This window comes from Vigna angularis, chromosome 8 (assembly GCF_016808095.1).
Source record: "Vigna angularis cultivar LongXiaoDou No.4 chromosome 8, ASM1680809v1, whole genome shotgun sequence".
In the NCBI taxonomy this organism is placed as follows: domain Eukaryota; kingdom Viridiplantae; phylum Streptophyta; class Magnoliopsida; order Fabales; family Fabaceae; genus Vigna; species Vigna angularis.
This window is the reverse complement of record NC_068977.1, coordinates 12952630-12972385: the sequence shown is the minus strand read 5'-3', so window position 1 is coordinate 12972385 and position 19756 is coordinate 12952630. Positions and strand designations below refer to the sequence as shown.

The 19756-nt window shown below is 35.4% G+C and overlaps 1 protein-coding gene across 2 annotated transcripts; it reads left to right on the top strand.

The window, feature by feature from the left end:
- The first annotated feature begins 739 nt into the window (after positions 1-739).
- LOC108345754 (rhomboid-like protein 19) lies at positions 740-18036 on the top strand. 2 transcript variants are annotated; one of them, XM_052866746.1, is made up of 9 exons: positions 742-949; positions 1049-1173; positions 2923-3008; positions 16105-16165; positions 16268-16434; positions 16725-16830; positions 16925-17127; positions 17236-17373; positions 17772-18036. In XM_052866746.1, the coding sequence occupies exons 2-9, from the start codon at positions 1081-1083 to the stop codon at positions 17866-17868; spliced, it is 951 nt and encodes a 316-aa protein (XP_052722706.1). In that variant the 5' UTR covers positions 742-949; positions 1049-1080; the 3' UTR covers positions 17869-18036. The 2 variants fall into 2 exon arrangements, with proteins under 2 accessions (XP_017439980.1, XP_052722706.1); XM_017584491.2 differs by lacking the exon at positions 2923-3008 and having other exon boundaries at positions 740-949.
- Positions 18037-19756: the final 1720 nt, after the last annotated feature.

The window sequence follows — 19756 nt, the reverse complement described above, 5'->3', positions numbered from 1 at the left end:
GTTAAGTAAATATTACATTTTGATGTGTTAATGAAAACAATATTGATTATTTTACTTGTTATTGATTATTTAAACTGTATTCTGGGATTGAATCTTATGCAGGTCTGGATATGGATAGTAGTACATACAAATAAAATATTTAAAAAAAAAAATCACTTTTTACATCATTCAAAGCCACAACAGGTATAAAAAGTTTTGTTTTTTACACCTATTATAGCACCAGTAGGTATAAAAAGAAAAATTTTGTCTAACTAAATATAAGACTTTTATACCTATTATGCACAACATAGGTATAAAAAGTAAAACTTTCTACACCAATTTAATAGTAGGTATAAAAAATTGTAAACTTTCTATACCCCTTGCTTCTATACCTACTCCAAAATAGGTATAAAAAGCCTTTTTTAATAGGTATAAAAAACCATTTTTGTACTAGTGATTCTAAACTTTATTTTCAATACAATTGAGAATTAAATCGAACTATTCATCGAAAACACAATGAACAAGTGAAATTAAGAAAGAAAAGCAATTCTTATATATTTCGTATATTTTCACAATTTTTCGTTGTTACAATATTTATAATGAATTATAATATATAAGATAATAATGTTTTAAACAAAATATTTTTTTTTAAAACCTTAGAAAATTGAGGTTTGAAAGTAAATCGAGAAAACAGGATAGAACAGCATGAAATGAGTCTAATTTACTAAAAAAAAAAATTAAATTAATAACATGTTATTTGCATAAGTGTTTGGGCAAAGCGAGTATGCAAGTATGTCAAAGACTAGATCTCTAGAGTAGATCAGATCCTCATCTTCCATTCCTCTTCTCGCCATCAAAACGACTTGGTTTTTCCTTACCTATCACTATTCAACAAACTTATCAGATCAGATCGGATCCTCTTCCGATTGGGATCACTGCCGAGTCCATGAGCACGCCAGCGATTTCAGGGGTAAGTCTCCGCTGTCTCTTCGATCAGATTCTAGAAACTTCTCTATGTTTCGAACCTTCCCCATTTCAATTTCCATTTTTTGATTAACTTTTGTGGCAGGGCACGGGCTTCTTCACCGGGTTCACTCGGTTATGCAAGGGCCTTGCGGTGGTGCTGGTTTGCGGTCACATTGCGGTTCAGTTTTTCCCTTCAGCTGTTACCTACTTCGCTCTTATTCCCGCCAGGTACCGCATATTGCATAATTATTTCAAATGTGTGTGATTTGTTTACTTTGCACAGTGTTGGTTTTGGTTGTTGAAATTCTAAATCAGGGTTGTGTGGAGGAGGGTGTAACTTAGTCGAGAGGGGCAGACTCTACTGTGTGATTGTAATGATGGTTGTGTGATCCTACTTAAATTCCAGAATTTTGTTGGAGAATGTATTTATGTGCACTAACGACAGTGATTAGGAAAATAATATTTAAATGGAAAGTGACATATGATTAATGGTTTGTTTGGATGAACTTCTCTATAATCGCTTCCAGGGAGAAAGATAAGAAAGAAAAAAAATGGAATGAACTTTTCTATAAACTAAATTAGCTTTTGTACAAATTAAAAATAAAAGTTTAGAGAAACTAAGTGGAGGGACTTCTACATATAAGCTTATGTATACGCTAAATTTAAATTAGAGGAACTGATTTCAATTTTTCTTCTTATTTTTATCCCTTGAGAGTACTAATGGAGTACCTGTCCAAACAGGTCCTAAACATCAATCGGGGAACACTAAAAGATGGTTGCATAAAATTGGGTGATCATAACTTAGGCTCAAGTTACAAGTTAATGGCTCATAATGCAAATGGCGTAAGTGTAAGACGACAGATTAAACTGAAATATTAATAGAAGGCAGTGGCTGCACACTAGCAGCAATTCCACATGAAGAACTTTTAACAATAGCAAAATGTATCAAAGTGTGAGACACTTAAAACTGTGGTCTTAAAAGAAGCACCTAACAGAGGTAATCTGATGTGAATGTAGAGCAGGGTAGTGTTTGCAATCCTTGTTGGTTGCAGTTAGAAAATGGAGTTATCTGAGTAGTTATTCCAATGTCATATATAATTATGTGTATAGCAGTTACTCAATCAAACAAAGTCCTTTAGTTGCTTTGTAATTCTTTTGGCCCAAGTGTATTGGGCTGTGTTGTTATCAGATAAACAAATCTAAAACTAGATGAAAAAAATAAGGACTCAAGATTGAGCCTTGATGTAAACTTATCCTCATAGGAAGTCCTTCGGAGTTTTGCTTTCGTAAGTTTTCACACTAGTAGCTACCCAATCGTACTTGTCTTGTATACCTATATATTAATTGTGCAAATACATTTCTTCCTAATCCTTGCATAGCATTTCCTTTGGCACTTAATTATATGCTTCTCCAAGTCAATAAAAACTATATGTAAGTTTCTTGTGTCAATACCTTTCTATCAACCCCTCTGAAAAATATAAGTAACTTCGGCTGTAGACTTTTTGTAATAACTTCAAATTTGATTTCTATAATCCTGGCCTCCTTTTTATTTATGTTCAATTACCTTAACTAAATTTTATGGTTTGTCTTATAAGTTGTGTTTGCTGGTAGTTTATATAGTTTTAACCATGATCATTCAGAACCTCATTTATGAGAATCTTTTATTTTTGTGGAAAGCCTTGAACCAACATCTTGAAATCTTCTCAAATGGCCTGTTGTGGGTCAACCCTAATTGATACATCTTGAATCCCAAACCATGTGGATTATATTGAGTCCCTTGTTATTAATTTACAATAAATATTTTTTATTGGATTTGAGTATTGTTTTTGTTAGAATAAATAATCTTTAATATGATTTATTGTAAGGCGTTGTGTGCTTTGTGCTGGAACTAGTTCCTAGAAGTATTGTTTAGAATTCTTTTCTTTTCCTCATTCATTGTATCTGTTAGAATAATTAATTGTGTGGATTCTGTATTAGTTGGGTGAGTTGTTGTTGGATCTATCGAGGAGGAGGTTCACTGGAAAAATACAAACACCAATGAGATCTGAACCCAACCACATAAGGTATTGACATCACTTTTTATCCAAAACCATAAGGCAATGAGTTATGTTAGGATACAAACAAAGTCTCACATTGGATAAAACAAGAGATGAATGAGTTTATATACACATAAGATACGTTCATTGTAAAAAGCTTTTTGGAGTGGTACCAAAAGCAAATCCGTGAGGGCTTAACCCAGAGCAGACAATATTTTACCAGTGTTGAGATCTATGTGTGTGTTAAACCTCCCTACAATTGGTATCAAAGCCGATGGTTTAGGTCAGGTGACTAGGCTTAAATGAGTACGTCCCTCCATGGTAAGGTGAAGCCCTGGCAGGCGGTCGGAGCAGTCAGATGAATCATGGGAGGTGGAGAGCAAGAGATGCTTAATGGTGTGACCATGAGTCATGAAAGAGAGCAAGAGATGCTCAATGTAGACCATGGTGTACTCGTGGATACAAAAAGACTTCCGTTGTAGGGGAGGTGGAAAACCATAATCCTTTGTTTGAGGGGAGGATTGTTAGGATACAAACAAAGTCTCACATTGGATAAAACAAGAGATGAACATGAGTTTATACACACATAAGATACCTCCATCGGTAAGAGGCCTTTTGGAGTGATAGCAAAAGCAAATCCATGAGGGTTTGACCTAGAGCAGGCAATATCTTACCATTGTGAAGACCTATGTGTGTGTTGAACCTCCTTACAGGTTCATGGGTCTTTCACCTTTATATAGTGTTTTACTTTCTCATTTCTATCTAATATGGGACTTGGACTCACACTTGAATTCCCTACAATCTCCTCCTTAAGGGTGAGTTCATTGGTACATTTCCTTCTAGCGGAAGCATTCCCAACCACAAGTACCCCTTGTACTGCCATTCATCTTAACGTCACATGCTTAATTGGAACCCTTCGCCAGGAAGACTTTCAATACAGGGACCATTGTACTCGTTTGAGCCGGTCACCAAGACGAACGATCGGTTCTGATACCATTGTTGGATCTATCGAGGAGGAGGTTCACTGGGAAGATACAAACACCAATGAAATCTAAGCCCAACCACATAAGGGATTGATACCACTCTCTATCCAAAACCTTAAGATAACGAGTTAATGGGTCTTTAACCTTTATATAGTGCTCTACTCTCTCATTTCTATCCAATATGGCACTTGGACTCACTTGGATTCCCAACAGTTGTGTGGTAGTGTTTTCGAACCAGGCTTAACTATTTCCATTATATTTCTATAAATGTAACATGAAGAAAAAAGGTGTACTAAACCCCACACATCACCACGAGGCTTTCCAATGTGCTTTGTCATGTGCTTTGTCCTCGCTCGCACACTTTCCGGGAAAACTTTCCAGAAGGTCACCCATCCCTAAATTACTCCAGGTTAAGCACGCTTAACCATGGAGTTCTTATGAGTTAGGCTACCGAAAAACAAATGCATTTGGTGATATAAGTAGCCAAATCAATCCCTTTAAGCTATCCTTCAACTGTATAGTCCCATACCTATACAGTCTCTAGATCCCTCTCATTCCGGTGTATGTTCGATTCATCCATGTGTCCCTTCCACTCGAAGCCTGCCAGGAGCCGCTCCTTGTCTGTGTCCTTGCACTTCATGCCTCTTGCACCGGCGATCACTCCCCGCCCTCGTCAGTGCCCGGGTGTCACATGCCCATTAGCTTCTGTCTGGTTCGTCCTCGAACCACACCGTACTGGGAGAGGCTAGGTTCTGATACCACTTGTAACACCCCAAAATCCAAAATTTTACGCCAGTTTTTTTTTTTTTTGGATTAACATCGCGGAACTATACATCAAAAGTCTAGGCGTCTTACAACATAAGGTTATAACCTTACAAATATCAAATTCATAATTCAAAACATAAAATTACTATAAACATGATAAATTCCCTATAGTGTGTCCCATAACTCTCGTCGTGCTACTTCATCTCTGCCTCATCTGCAACGCCGTCTACTCCCGTACAAGTACGATCATCGTAGGTGGAAACCGCAACCACAACATTTCAGGGTGAGTAACGAAGAACCTAACATAACATAATTTCATTATCAAAATATCACAATTCAGATTTTCCTAGTCACAACCTTACATTACAACGCAATATTCAACTCATAACTCAGATCGTCATCACTCAGACTATCAAAGTCACAATATTAATAACTCAGATCATCACTACTAAGACTATCAAGTCACAATATTACAATACATTCCAGTATTAAACTCACGACTCAATCGTTTACTTAAGCTTCTGTTGTTTCCTTGAAATTTTGTCGTACCAAACCTGTTTCGCAAAACAGGGCAATTCGAGTCGTCTTCCATCGCAACTTCAGACCTATCTCCCCGACTACTCAAAGAATTACGAGTAAAAACTCCGGTTAGACGCACCCACCGAGAACTATACTCACACGAGCCGAAGTCATTGGGCGAGACATCCAACCCTCTCTAGTCCCCGCGTACAAGGAAAGGGTGACACTCGAATCTCAGTCTCCGTAGAGACTCAACACACTATCGTATCGCAATACGAACACCATCGATTCGACAAAAATTCTAAGGAAATGACAGAACACTTGCTCTCACAATTTTACCATCACAACCATCACACTCGAATCTCAGTCTCCGCAGAGACTCAACACACTATTGTATCGCAATACGAACACCATTGATTCAACAAAATTCTAGGGAAATGACAGAACGCTTGCTCTCACAATTTTACCATCAAAACCATCACCATCATATATAAGGTCAACTAAATTCATTGACTAACAAATAATTAAATAACTTAATTTAATTATTTATCCTACTGCCGCATCCCTCTGAAATTACTAATTTCACACTTCTATAAACTAGAACAACATTTCTAGTACACCCCCACTTTTACTAAATTCCCAACACCAAAGAATACACCTAATTTCAATACACTCATTTTTACTCTAAACACACTCTCTTCTACATCTAACTCTTCAAGTGAACTCCAAAATCATTAAATTACATTTTCTCTTACTTCCAAGTAGGTCCTACCTGAAACTACTCATTTCTTACCAACTCTCTCTTTTTCTATTTATGTAACCCTTCACTTCTTTCTCTTTCTCTTTTGTTTTCAATACATAAATTTCATTCACTCATATTTTCTCATAAAACCATGGATCCCACTTTCCACTTTATTTGACTTTTCAAACCAAACAATTTCTTCCTCACACACTACCCTTCTTACATTTCACTCTTCTCTCCCTTTCATTTGATGCCCCCACATCTCTCTACTTATGTTATTTTATTTTTCCTAATCATTCTCTCCACTTTTCTTTGCCTCTGCTAGGTAATTTGTAGTGTGCTCATCTCCTCCTTCTACTTTCATAATTCTTCCTTCATGTTCTTCTTCTACCCAAGACATCAAAACTCCATCCTTCTTCACTATTTTGCTCATTACTCTCTCTACTAAACTCCAATTGAGTTGATTCTTGATTTGTTGGAAACTAGACTCAAATATCTTTCTTTAGACACAAAACTCATAATTTTTGGACTACAGGGCTAGTTGTAGTAAAATTATTAAAATTTGGAAAATTTAATCACGCTCTGGAATGCTCAGCTTTGACCTTTGATGACTATTTTGCTCATTCCTCTCTCTACCGAATTCCAATTGAGTTGATTCTTGCTTTGTTGGAAACTAGACTCAAATATCTTTCTTTGGACACAAAACTCGTAATTTTTGGACTACAGGGCTAGCTGCAGTAAAATTATTAAAATTCGGAAAATTTAATCACGCTCTGGTATGCTCAACTTTGACCTTTGATGACTATTTTGCTCATTACTCTCTCTACCGAATTCCAATTGAGATGATTCTTGCTTTGTTGGAAACTAGACTCAAATATCTTTCTTTGGACACAAAACTCGTAATTTTTGGACTACAGGTCTAGCTGCATTAAAATTATTAAAATTCGAAAAATTTAATCACGCTCTGGTATGCTCAGCTTTGACCTTTGATCGCTAGTTTGCTCATTACTCTCTCTACCGAACTCCAATTGAGTTGATTCTTGCTTTGTTGGAAACTAGACTCAAATATCTTTCTTTGGACACAAAACTCGTAATTTTTGAACTACAGGGCTAGCTGCAGTAAAATTATTAAAATTCGGAAAATTTAATCACGCTCTGGTATGCTCAGCTTTGACCTTTGATGACTATTTTGCTCATTACTCTCTACCGAATTCCGATTGAGTTCATTCTTGCTTTGTTGGAAATTAGACTTAAATATCTTTCTTTGGACACAAAACTTGTAATTTTTGGACTACAGAACTAGCTGCAGTAAAATTATTATAATTGGAAGTTTAACCACGCTCTGGTTTGCTCAGCTTTTGGTCATCACTCACTCATCCTTCTCTTCCACTTTGGTCATCACTCACTCATCCTTCTCTTCCACTAACAGGAAGAGAAGTTCTCAAACCCTACACTCACCACACTCTTGATTAGAAAGTGTAGGACTGTGCCCAAACTTTAGGAGCATTTTCGTATGGAATTAAGGTCACAAAAGTAGGGGTGAATACATGAATATAGCAACATACAAGGGAAACATTAACAACCCAAAAGAACATGACCTCGACATCCAACATAGTCTAGCTTTGAAACAATCCAACATACGAAACATAGCATTAAGATGAACATTTTTGCAACATCATTTTGACAATCACATCTTACCCATCATACACCATATTATATCCCAAGTTAAACCCCTTACCTTTAACCTTGAACACTTTAACTTGATCTCTTCCACAACCTTGGTAGAACTCTAGTTTCTTGGAATTCCTCTCTTCTTGCACAGGCCAAGACAACCTCCACACTTAGCACACTTAGAATTTCGAAATACTCTCAATAAGAGCCTTACTCTTCTGTCCAGAACACCCATTCAGCTTTGGAATTAAAGGAAAAGATTCCTAGACACAAAAGGATCCATGGATTTGTTATTTTGTAATGATAAATCAATAAAACAATACCACATACTCCTTTCCAGCCCCAAAACGTGGAGGGAATGTCTGAAAGGGTCCCCAAAATATTCCCACAAAATGAACCACAGCCAGCCAGGTCACTTTGTCTACAATCCAAAAAAAATCACTGCTCACGCAAGTCCCCCAGCAGCACAATTGTCGCAACTTTGACAGTCCGGTTGACCCCCTTACCGAAGTTGAAAATGCACGTATGAGTACTCAAATCGAAGCTCTTTGAGTCTACTATTCAATAAAAAAAAGAATCAACTCAATTGATATTTTCTACAAAAAGTTATAATTAAAATAGTAAACCATGTCAAACTTTGACAACATTCTATTTTACATTGTAACTTGAACTTTTTACAACTCGGTAAATTCATGAGATTCTAGGGTCTTACATTTGGTATCATGTGAAGAAAAAGGTTTAGAACAATTGGCAAAGGGTGGTTACAGTATAAGTGGTGAAAGAGGGCATCATGAATTATCAGAGTATGGGTTGGTTGAGACATTCATAGTTATGAAGCTGCATGTGGTGGTAAAGTCAGTTTTCATCAGGTGTGGTTATGGTTTTAAAAAGAAGTGTTGAGTTTAAGGAGAATAAACGATTATATATCAGAAGTGGATCAAGTTAAAAATGTGCAGACTAGGGATTGTAAGTCAGAAAGAGTTTAACGAAGATAAGTGGAGAAGAGAAGACAAATCCTTATGATGTATGAGTTCTTGGTTGGTGTTCTGAAGCAGGTACTAGAATTTCCACATTAGAGTGGTGGAGTTCGCTATTATCCGATGTTAATGATTCCTAATGGGATAATTCCTGTTAAGTGTAAGGTGTACATGAGGTGGGTGATGAATTTGGTAGAACAGTGATAGTTTGGACTCAGTTCAAACATGGGAAGAACTACAAGGTTGGAGAATCTCAAAAGAGAAATAGAGGGCAGGTTGGAATAGTCTAGTATAAATCTTAGCAATCAGAAGTAGGTTCAAGCATGTACGTTTTCGAGGAGTAGAAATCATGTTGGGGAAATGGAATGACAAGGTTATCGTGGAAGAGAAGATTTCTCAAGGTTTTTGCGAGGTCATAGAAGTTTTGAAGAAGGTTCTTCAAGGGAGAGCATTTTCTGGTTACAACAGTCATAAAGGAAGTGTCCTTTGAGTCAACTAGTGAGTAAGATGAGTGAACCTACGATTTCAAGCTACGAGATCAACTTTAAAGTGAGGAACTATTAATAGATTTGTATCAGATAGAGACCCGAGGTTCACTTCCAGGTTTTGACAGACCCTTCAGAGTGAGATGGAAAACAGACTACAGATGAGCTCGGCTTATCATCTCCAGACGGATGGACAGTCTGAGAGGACGATCCAGACATTGGAAGACTTACTTAGAACGTGTGTCTTGGATCACTTGGGAGCCTGAGATGAAGTGTTAGCACTCGTAGAGTTCACTTATAACAATAGTTATCATGCTAGCACCGGTATGGCGCCATTTGAGGCATTGTATGGGAGACGTTGTAGGACGCCTCTATGTTGGTTTCACGAGGGAGAAAAAGTGTTTATTGGGCCAGGGTTGATTCAACAAACTACTGACAAAATGAAGCTCATCCAGGAGAGATTGAGAGCCTATCGAAGCAGGCATAAATCTTCTAGAGACCAGAGGCGCCGGGCGTTAGAAATTGCAGTTGGGGATCATGTTTTCCTCCGAGTGACTCCTACTATTGGCGTAGGGAGATCCATTCGGGATAGGAAGCTGTCTCCTAGGTATCTTGGCCCCTATCAGATCCTACGACGTATAGGGCCGGTAGCTTATGAGATAGCCATGCCACCCCGTTAGCAAACTTACATTCGGTGTTCTATGTATCTCAGCTGAGAAAATACGTGTCCGATCCTTCTCATGTGCTTGAAGTTGAGGATGTGCAAGTTAGAGAGGATTTGTCAGTTGAAGTGCAACCAGTAAGGATTAGGAGAGCCAGACCAAATAGCCTAGAGGGAAGACTATTAGACTAGTCAAAGTTATCTGGATCAGTAGAACGAGTGACTCTACCTAGGAGTTAGAGGACGAGATGAGAGAAACTTACCCCCACTTGTTCTCTGGTAAGTGCAATTTTCGAGGATGAAAATTTTTGTGTTGGGGAGAATGTAAGACCCTAGAACCTCAAGAATTTACCGAGTTGTAAAAAGTTCAAGTTATAATATAAAATAGAATGCTGTCAAAGTTTGACATGGTTTACTATTTTAATTATAACTTTTTGTAGAAAATATCAATTGAGTTGATTCTTTTTTTATTGAATAGTAGACTCAAAGAGCTTCGATTTGAGTACTCATACGTGCATTTTCGACTTCGGTAAGGGGGTCAACCGGACGGTCAAAGTTGCGACAATTGTGCTGCTGGGAGACTTGCGTGAGCAGTGATTTTTTTTGGATTGTAGACAAAGTGAGCTAGCTGGCTGCGGTTCCTTTTGTGGGAATATTTTGGGGACCCTTTCAGACATTCCCTCCACGTTTTGGGGCTGGAAAGGAGTATGTGGTATTGTTTTATTGATTTATCATTACTAAATAACAAATCCATGGGTCCTTTTGTGTCTAGGAATCTTTTCCTTTAATTCCAAAGCTGAATGGGTCTTCTGGACAGAAGAGTAAGGCTCTTATTGAGAGTATTTCGAAATTCTAAGTGTGCTAAGTGTGGAGGTTGTCTTGGCCTGTGCAAGAAGAGAGGAATTCCAAGAAACTAGAGTTCTACCAAGGTTGTGGAAGAGATCAAGTTAAAGTGTTCAAGGTTAAAGGTAAGGGGTTTAACTTGGGATATAATATGGTGTATGATGGGTAAGATGTGATTGTCAAAATGATGTTGCAAAAATGTTCATCTTAATGCTATGTTTCGTATGTTGGGTTGTTTCAAAGCTAGACTATGTGTGGATGTCGAGGTCATGTTGTTTGTGGTTGTTAATGTTTCCCTTGTATGTTGCTATATTCATGTATTCACTCCTACTTTTGTGACCTTAATTCCATACGAAAATGCTCCTAAAGTTTGGGCACAGTCCTACACTTTCTAATCAAGAGTGTGGTGAGTGTAGGGTTTGAGAATTTCTCTTCCTGTTAGTGGAAGAGAAGGATGAGTGAGTGATGACCACAAGCTGAGCAAACCAGAGCATGGTTAAACTTCCAATTTTAATAATTTTACTGCAGCTAGCGCTGTAGTCCAAAAATTACGAGTTTTGTGTTCAAAGAAAGATATTTGAGTCTAGTTTCCAACAAAGCAAGAATCAACTCAATTGGAATTCGGTAGAGAGAGTAATAAGCAAAATTGTCATCAAAGGTCAAAGCTAAGCATACCAGAGCGTGATTAAATTTTCCGAATTTTAATAATTTTACTGCAGCTAGCCCTGTAGTTCAAAAATTACGAGTTTTGTGTCCAAAGAAAGATATTTGAGTCTAGTTTCCAACAAAGTAAGAATCAACTCAATTGGAGTTCGGTAGAGAGAGTAATGAGCAAAATAGCCATCAAAGGTCAAAGCTGAGCATACCAGAGCGTGATTAAATTTTCCGAATTTTAATAGTTTTACTGCCACCTAGCCCTGTAGTCCAAAAGTTACGAGTTTTGTGTCCAAAGAAAGATATTTGAGTCTAGTTTCCAACAAATCAAGAATCAACTCAATTGGAGTTCGGTAGAGAAAGTAATGAGCAAAATAGTGAAGAAGAATGGAGTTTTGATGTCTTGGGTAGAAGAAGAACATGAAGGAAGAATTATGAAAGTAGAAGGAGGAGATGAGCACACTACAAATTACCTAGCAGAGGCAAAGAAAAGTGGAGAGAATGATTAGGAAAAATAAAATAACATAAGTAGAGAGATGTGGGGGCATCAAATGAAAGGGAGAGAAGAGTGAAATGTAAGAAGGGTAGTGTGTGAGATATTGTACGTAAATGAGGTCAGGAATGAGTGTGAAGTTGGGATTGAAAAGTCAAGGAGAGATTAAACAAACTAGAAGTGAGTGTTGGTGAACGGTTGGTTAATTAAAGAAAAGATAGGAGAAGGAAGTGGAGTGTCGTAAGTGGTGGGAGAAATGAAGAGAGGAAAACAAGGAGAAAGTGGTGTATAATATGGTGGGGTCATAAGTGTTGATGGATTTAATGAAATGAAGAGAGGAAAACAAGGAGAAAGTGGTGTGTAATATGGTGGGGTCTTGAGTTTTGGTGGATTTAATTTAAGAAAAAAAAAGGGTAAGGTGTTTGGGTGAAGAAGAGTGGTTACGTAACTTTGGTGTGAGGAAGAAATTGTTTGGTTTGAAAAGTCAAATAAAGTGGGAAGTGGGATCCATGGTTTTATGAGAAAATATGAGTGAATGAAATTTATGTATTGAAAACAAAAGAGATAGAGAAAGAAGTGAAGGGTTATGTAAATAGAGAAAGAGAGAGTTGGTAAGAAATGAGTAGTTTCATGTAGGACCTACTTGGAAGTAAGAGAAAATGTAATTTAATGATTTTGGAGTTCACTTGAAGAGTTAGATGTAGACGAGAGTGTGTTTAGAGTAAAAATGAGTGTATTGAAATTAGGTGTTTTCTTTGGTGTTGGGAATTTAGTAAAAGTGGGGGTGTACTAGAAATGTTGTTCTAGTTTATGGAAGTGTGAAATTAGTAATTTCAGAGGGATGCGACAATAGGATAAATAATTAAATTAAGTTATTTAATTATTTGTTAGTCAATGAATTTAGTTGACCTTATATATGATGATTGTGATGGTAAAATTGTGAGAGCAAGCGTTCTGTCATTTCCCTAGAATTTTGTTGAATCGATGGTGTTCGTATTGCGATACGATAGTGTGTTGAGTCTCTGCGGAGACTGAGGTTCGAGTGTGATGGTTGTGATGGTAAAATTGTGAGAGTAAGCGTTCTGTCATTTCCTTAGAAATTTTGTCGAATCGATGGTGTTCGTATTGCGATACGATAGTGTGTTGAGTCTCTGCGGAGACTGAGATTCGAGTGTCACCCTTTCCTCGTGCGCGGGGACTAGAGAGGGTTGGATGTCTCGCCCAATGACTTCAGCTCGTGTGAGTATAGTGCTCGGTGGGTGCGCCTAACCGGAGTTTTTATTCGTAATTCCTTGAGGAGTCGGGGAGATAGGTTTGAAGTTGCGATGGAAGATGACTCGAATTGCCCTGTTTTGCGAAACAAGTTTGGTACGACAAAATTTCAAGGAAACAACAGAAGCTTGAGTAAACGATTGAGTCGTGAGTTTAATACTATGATGTATTGTAATATTGTGACTTGATAGTCTTAGTAGTGATGATCTGAGTTATTAATATTGTGACTTTGATAGTCTGAGTGATGACGATCTGAGTTATGAGTTGAATATTGCGTTGTAATGTAAGGTTGTGACTAGGAAAATCTAAGTTGTGATATTTTGATAATGAAATTATATGCTATGTTAAGTTCTTCGTTACTCACCCTGAAATGTTGTGGTTGTGATTTCCACCTACGATGATCGTACTTGTACGGGAGTAGATGGCGTTGCAGATGAGGCAGAGATGAAGTAGCACGACGAGAGTTATGGGACACACTATAGGGAATTTATCATGTTTATAGTAATTTTATGTTTTGAATTATGAATTTGATATTTGTAAGGTTTTAACCTTATGTTGTAAGACGGCTAGACTTTTGATGTATAGTTCCGCGATGTTAATCCCAAAAAAAAAATAACTGGCGTAAAATTTTGGATTTAGGGGTGTTACAGTGGTTCCTTGGCGAGACCTAATTCTTATCCACGCGACGCCACATGCTCAAGCAAAGTTCACTATTATCAGGTGTGTGAAGTCCACGCACCGCCTTCCACTCGCTGGAACTTTGTCGCGCCGTGGATGCCTTCCAGGACTTTGTTGTCTCGGTTTTGGCCTTCAAAGCTTCATTCCAACATGGTTTGATGTCATCCTTGTGGAAGTCACCCTAGGGCTTTCAGTTTCCCTCATTGTTTTAGCACCTTCTCGCTAGTTCCTTGCTTTTTTTGTCTTCTTAGTCAACAGTGGTAAATGGAAATGCTATTTCATTCTCTGGAAGCCCTTGCATTACCTCCAAGAAGCTAAATTGACAAAATTATCTATCGTGAGCTACATCTGTTGAACTGTGGTTCCGTGGCTAAGGACATCATGACCACCTTGAGCAATATGGAAGCCATGTGCCTGCTAAAAAAGATGATTAGTGGAAACAAGCAAATTTCTATCTGTGTGCCTTGTGGCATTCCGGGGAACCATGACTTCTGATTTGCCTTAGAGCTTTCAAAACATGTCACTCCTTTTTGAAGAAAGCTCAAAACATCTATGCCAATGATATCCAATGTCTCTATGATTCTACAAAACAAGCTTGCATATCTCAAAATGACTGATCATGATATGGTAGTTAAATCTTATTATTCTTTGGACCCAACCTTTATTGGCTAAATTTGAGTATTCTTTGTGTAGTCACTCCTAGCTAAACCTGAGTATTATTTGAAATGTAGTTGGTATTGGCTAAAATCACAAATATTGTTTGGACACAATCACTTTTGGCTAAACACGAGTATTCTTTATATACAACCACTCTTGTGTAAAACGCTTTGATTAAGAAGGTTGTGATCTCAATTATCATGAGTTTCGGTCACTAGAAGAGATAAACTTCCTAAGACACATGCATGATGATAAACACTATTTTTGGTTGCTCTCAAATACAAATAGTGTCTTCCTCACAAATTCAAGGCTCTAAGGATTTCTTAAATTTACAAGAACTTTAACTTTCTAGCCGTGATTGTTGTTGTCATCCTTTCTTCGTCAAAGAGGAATTCTTTATAAATAGCTAAGAAGAAAAGAGTTGTTGGATATTCATTTCCATTTTGAGGTTAGCAAGCCTTTCATCTTCACTAACAATCCTTTGATCACATTCAAGCACGTAGATGCATTAAATGCTCGTCATGCATCATTAAATGCATGTGGCTTCTTTACTCAACTTCTTTGATACACAACATGACTTATTAGGCCTGGGTAAGTTGCTTCATTTTTCTTTAGTGTAATATGTAGGTCTTGACACCGCTTGCTGACTCCACAACACTGACATTCTACCTTTTTATTTAGAAATGTTACTTGTGTGAATTAGCTTTAAGTATGTTCTTCAAGAGATCTTGAGAATGACAAAATGTTGCAAGATCTCTTGAGAGAAACAAAGTGATGAACATTCCTTGCACGAAGAATAAGTAGTATTTTTGAGTCTTCGATGTGTACCAGAAGTGCTCAAGGCCTATTAGAAAAAGTATGCTTGTTAATTGTTCAAGGAAAATCTTATCAGATAAAGAATATAAGCAAACTACTTGCGTCTATTAGGTTAAACAAATAACACTTATGTCTGATGGGCCTGATGTCATAAATATGTCTCATACTTTGTTGTTTAAGTATAAAATTGAAACCAAGCAAATAGTTTGTTGAACTTCGATTTAACGTGCTCTTCAGCTATCCTTTATTAGAAGTTTTAATCCACCCTATCCTCTGTGCTTGAACTCGGAAATTTCAATGGCCGCTTCAAGCAAGAATGAATAATGTAGAACCTAGCAATTATCAGTTAAACTATAAACTCAGAGTGACTAGCATAGCATACTACTTATCATGATATCTAAGATCTTTAAACACAATGAGTGAGTAACAATGATCAGATTTAAAACTACACAACAGTCAAAACAAATACACACATTTAACAAGTTATAGTGCCAGAGAAATATCTATCTATTCTAAAATGAAGCCTATTTATGAATTTGTCAACACATGTAAATTAGAACTGACACTTACCAATAGACAGAGAAGAGTTTTCAAACATCTAATAAATGCATAGTAATATTCCCTTTTTTGCTATACAAAATGCAGATAGAAGGAAAGTTTTAAAACTTATAATATCTATGTGCTAACACTATTCTTAGTTTTTAGGAATGGGTTTGATTTTCAGACAAGACATCAAATTCAAGTTTTGTTAGATTATGTTAGTATATATAACTGAATCAATACAAATCTCATTTTGACGATCTGCTTGTTCATTTCTCCATACAAGTGTAATTATGTAGCTTACCTTTCCATTCATATTTCAAAATTCTTTTTTAGAACTTATTTTCCTGTTCTGTTCATTTTGTAGGACAATCCCATTTGCCTGGAATCTCATTACTTCTGGTTATGTTGAACAATCTATATATGGGGTATGCACATTCTGTTTTCTGAACACTATAAATTTATTACCTGACTTGTAAATCTTGTTTTTAAGTAAATCTTGTTTTTAAGAGAAATTTTCAATTTTATAGGTAGTGATCAGCACATTGGGTCTCCTGTTTATTGGAAAGCTGCTTGAACCAATATGGGGCTCCAGGGAATTCTTTAAATTCATCTTTGTGGTTAATCTTCTAACTTCAATATGTGTATTCATCACTGCCATTGCCTTATACTACATTACAAGGCTGGAGACTTACCTGTATGTATATGATACAATCCTAGATGATTTTTTTTTCTTCTGCCGTTCCTGATGTTTTTTTCTTACCTTTCTTTGCATTGTCTCTCCACTATATAATTAAAAGCTAAATAGAGGCCAATTTGAAGTGTGATTAATTGTGCTCTTTTGGCTTTGACATGTAGAAAACATTGTTTGTTCAGGACATCAGCTAAAATCAATACTGAATAATAAAATCTTATACAGACATTCGATTTTCTTTTTCCACCGTGAACAAATTGTTTTAATCTTATTGTCCTCTTGGAATGTTCTAGTTACATGCCGCTCTCTGGATTTCATGGAGTTATATCTGGTTTCTTGGTTGGCATCAAGCAAATTATACCGGATCAAGAGCTTCCTTTCATCAAGATAAAAACAAAGGTTTGATACACTTGTGCTCTTGTTCTTTGTCAATTATGAGCAATAATAGGTTTATGAAAATGCCCTAAATTTGTTGCCTCTTACATCTCTTCAGTGGTTGCCATCTATCACTTTATTGCTTTACATTGCTATTAGCTTCTGGACACTAGAGGCTACAACATATCTTCCTACGATTATATCTGGCACATATATAAGCTGGATTTACCTTAGATACTGGCAGAGGAAACCAGAAGCAAAACTTAGAGGTGACCCAAGTGAGGATTTTGCTTTCTCCACATTTTTCCCCGAATTTTTAAGGTAATCTCGGCTTTTAGTCTGCAGAAAAAATCAGTGATTAATTATTGAACTGTCTTTCTAAAAATGAAGAAACTTTGGTTTATCTTTTATGCTTTTACTGTCTTGTAGACCAGTTATAGATCCTATTGCATCAATTTTTCACCGAATGCTCTGCGGAAGATCTAATACTTCTAATAATGGGCAAGGCTACAATCTGGAAAGTGAGCCTTTACCAGGTTCAGATTCAATTGAGGCTTCTAGGAGAAGGTGATTGTACATTGCTGTTGTTAATTTTGATTGGATCAGTAGTATATACGGTCAAGAAGAAATTGCTCCTGTGAACATGTCATAAGGAAAAATCAAATAAATAAATAATAGAGGTGCTATTGTCCAGTCCGTTTTTGCACATTTGGCTGCCTTTCTTATTTTTAATTATTTCTCCGAGACTAGATTTTTAATTTAATATTTTGATTAAACATCATAATACTATTCCCAATGACAAATTTTTATTTTTCTTTTCTGGGGACAGCGGAAGTGATTCTTTTTATTTCCTTGTCCTCATATTTTAGCATTATTTTCAGTTTTTAGCAGTCATACGAACTGTTGCAATCATTCTTCTGCATAAAATAATTTGACATGGCAACCGAAACTGTTGATTTTTGCAGAGAAAGAGGTGCTCGAGCACTGGAAGAACGATTGGCTGCTGAGAGGTTGGCTGCTGCACGACGTGAATTACAAAGGGAAGCTGAGGAAAATGTATAATTCAGCAACATCAGTTATTGATATTTCCAGAGGTCGTACAGTAATTAATTAGAGAATTTTTGTTTAGGTCAAGGAAGATTTAATGGGCATTTTTCCTTGGATAATCTTTACAAAACCAAAGGTTTCTCTTTTGTCAGATAAATATAATTTACTTTCTTGCTGCGCTTTCTTTTAGTTTTTTTATGTTATTTTCGTTCTTTTAGCTTTGAAAGTCTAAATTCAGGTATTTAAATTAAAATGATATTTATAAGGAATAAAGTACAGGAGTTTCAAATATCAAGATTATAAAATAAAGTTTGTTCATTTTGTTTATTCTAATATATTATTGGTTATTGTTATATATATATATATATATATATATATATATATATATATATATATATATATATATATATATATATACTTTTGTTATCTTGATTTTTGTAATATAATTTTTACTATTCTTGTGTTTATGGTTAGGGTTTTATCATTGATATGATAAAGAAAATATATTATTAGGTCACAATGCTAATGTCACAATATATTTTATGTATAAAACATATTAATACTAAATTATGTGAGTTAATTTTTCTATAAACTTGCTTATGATACAAATTCGTTAAATTATTTAAAAGAAAACTGAAATGATATATTCTTAAAAGTTAAATGTCTAAATTATTTAAAGTGTTTTTTTTATAAATTACATAATATTTTTGAAATATCATAAAAATAATATATATTATTTTTTTAAAACTATATTTAATAGGCAAATGATTCCTATAGTATATTCATTTTATTTTTTGATCCTTAATATTTAAATTTTACTATTTTCATTTACATTGTGAGTGTTGTCATTAAATGATACTAGGTCACTATCATTATAGACAGAGTTAATAAACTCAAATTGCAATAGAATTAATCAACTAAAATCTGCACTTATAAGAATTTGCAGTAAAGTTAAAAACATAAAATTATAGTAAAAAGGATTGTAATAGACAATTTAAAGAAAACAATACATGAAGACACCTTACTTTTTTCATTTTTTTTCATATCTTCAATTATTATATGATTATCTTTCATTTAATTTATAAACAAACATTAACTTAATTATACAAACATCAATTAATTCGTTAAGAATTTTATCTCATTTCAAGTCTTTCAATTAGATTCTTTTCATATCTTACATGTTCGAAATGTCTATGTGAGATTATATTATTTGACCTTTTAAATTAAGTAAACAAGTATACATGTTTGAATTAATCAAACAAGTTTTAATGAACTCATTTGGTTTTCAATTCGTTCCAAGTGTCTACAAATTAAATTCTATTTACACTTTACTCTTTTGAAGCATCTATAAGTGAAATGCTATTTATATACTTAACATGTTCTAAGTCTCTACATGTGAAGTTTTACTCCTTTACCTAAACCAAAGATTAGTAGGATTAAACACATTGATAAGAACTCTAATTAAAGAATAACATTGAACTATCAGTAACCATTCCAAAATAATCCTAAGAGCAGACATCAAAATTAAAAAATAATGGATAAAATAGACTCTATTACGAAGAAATAAAAGAATGACAATTTAATCGTACATAACTTATAATTAACTACAAAATTACAAGATAATCAACTTTGTTTCTCAAATACACAAAGTTGTGGGCTTTAATTTAGTCAATCAAAACCATGTATGTGTGCATGAAAATGCATTAATCAATTGTCTAGTGCATTTCATCTACCTACAACACTTATCATCTAACATGACTTAAAAAGTTGATTTTAATGAATAACTTTATTTGAAGCTTGATTTTATCCTATTTGGATGAATCCTAATTTAAAAAAAATGATGGATTTAAACACAATTACAATTCGTGAAAGTTAAGACTAAATACTCTAAAAATGAAATCAT

Excerpts from the sequence above, each read along its gene's own strand:
- LOC108345754 (XM_052866746.1), top strand. The coding sequence starts at position 1,081 with ATGCAAGGGCCTTGCGGTGGTGCTGGTTTGCGGTCACATTGCGGTTCA. Across the intron at positions 3,009-16,104 it reads TCTGAACCCAACCACATAAG|GACAATCCCATTTGCCTGGA; the intron begins GTATTGACATCA and ends TTCATTTTGTAG. Across the intron at positions 17,128-17,235 it reads TTTTTCCCCGAATTTTTAAG|ACCAGTTATAGATCCTATTG; the intron begins GTAATCTCGGCT and ends ACTGTCTTGTAG.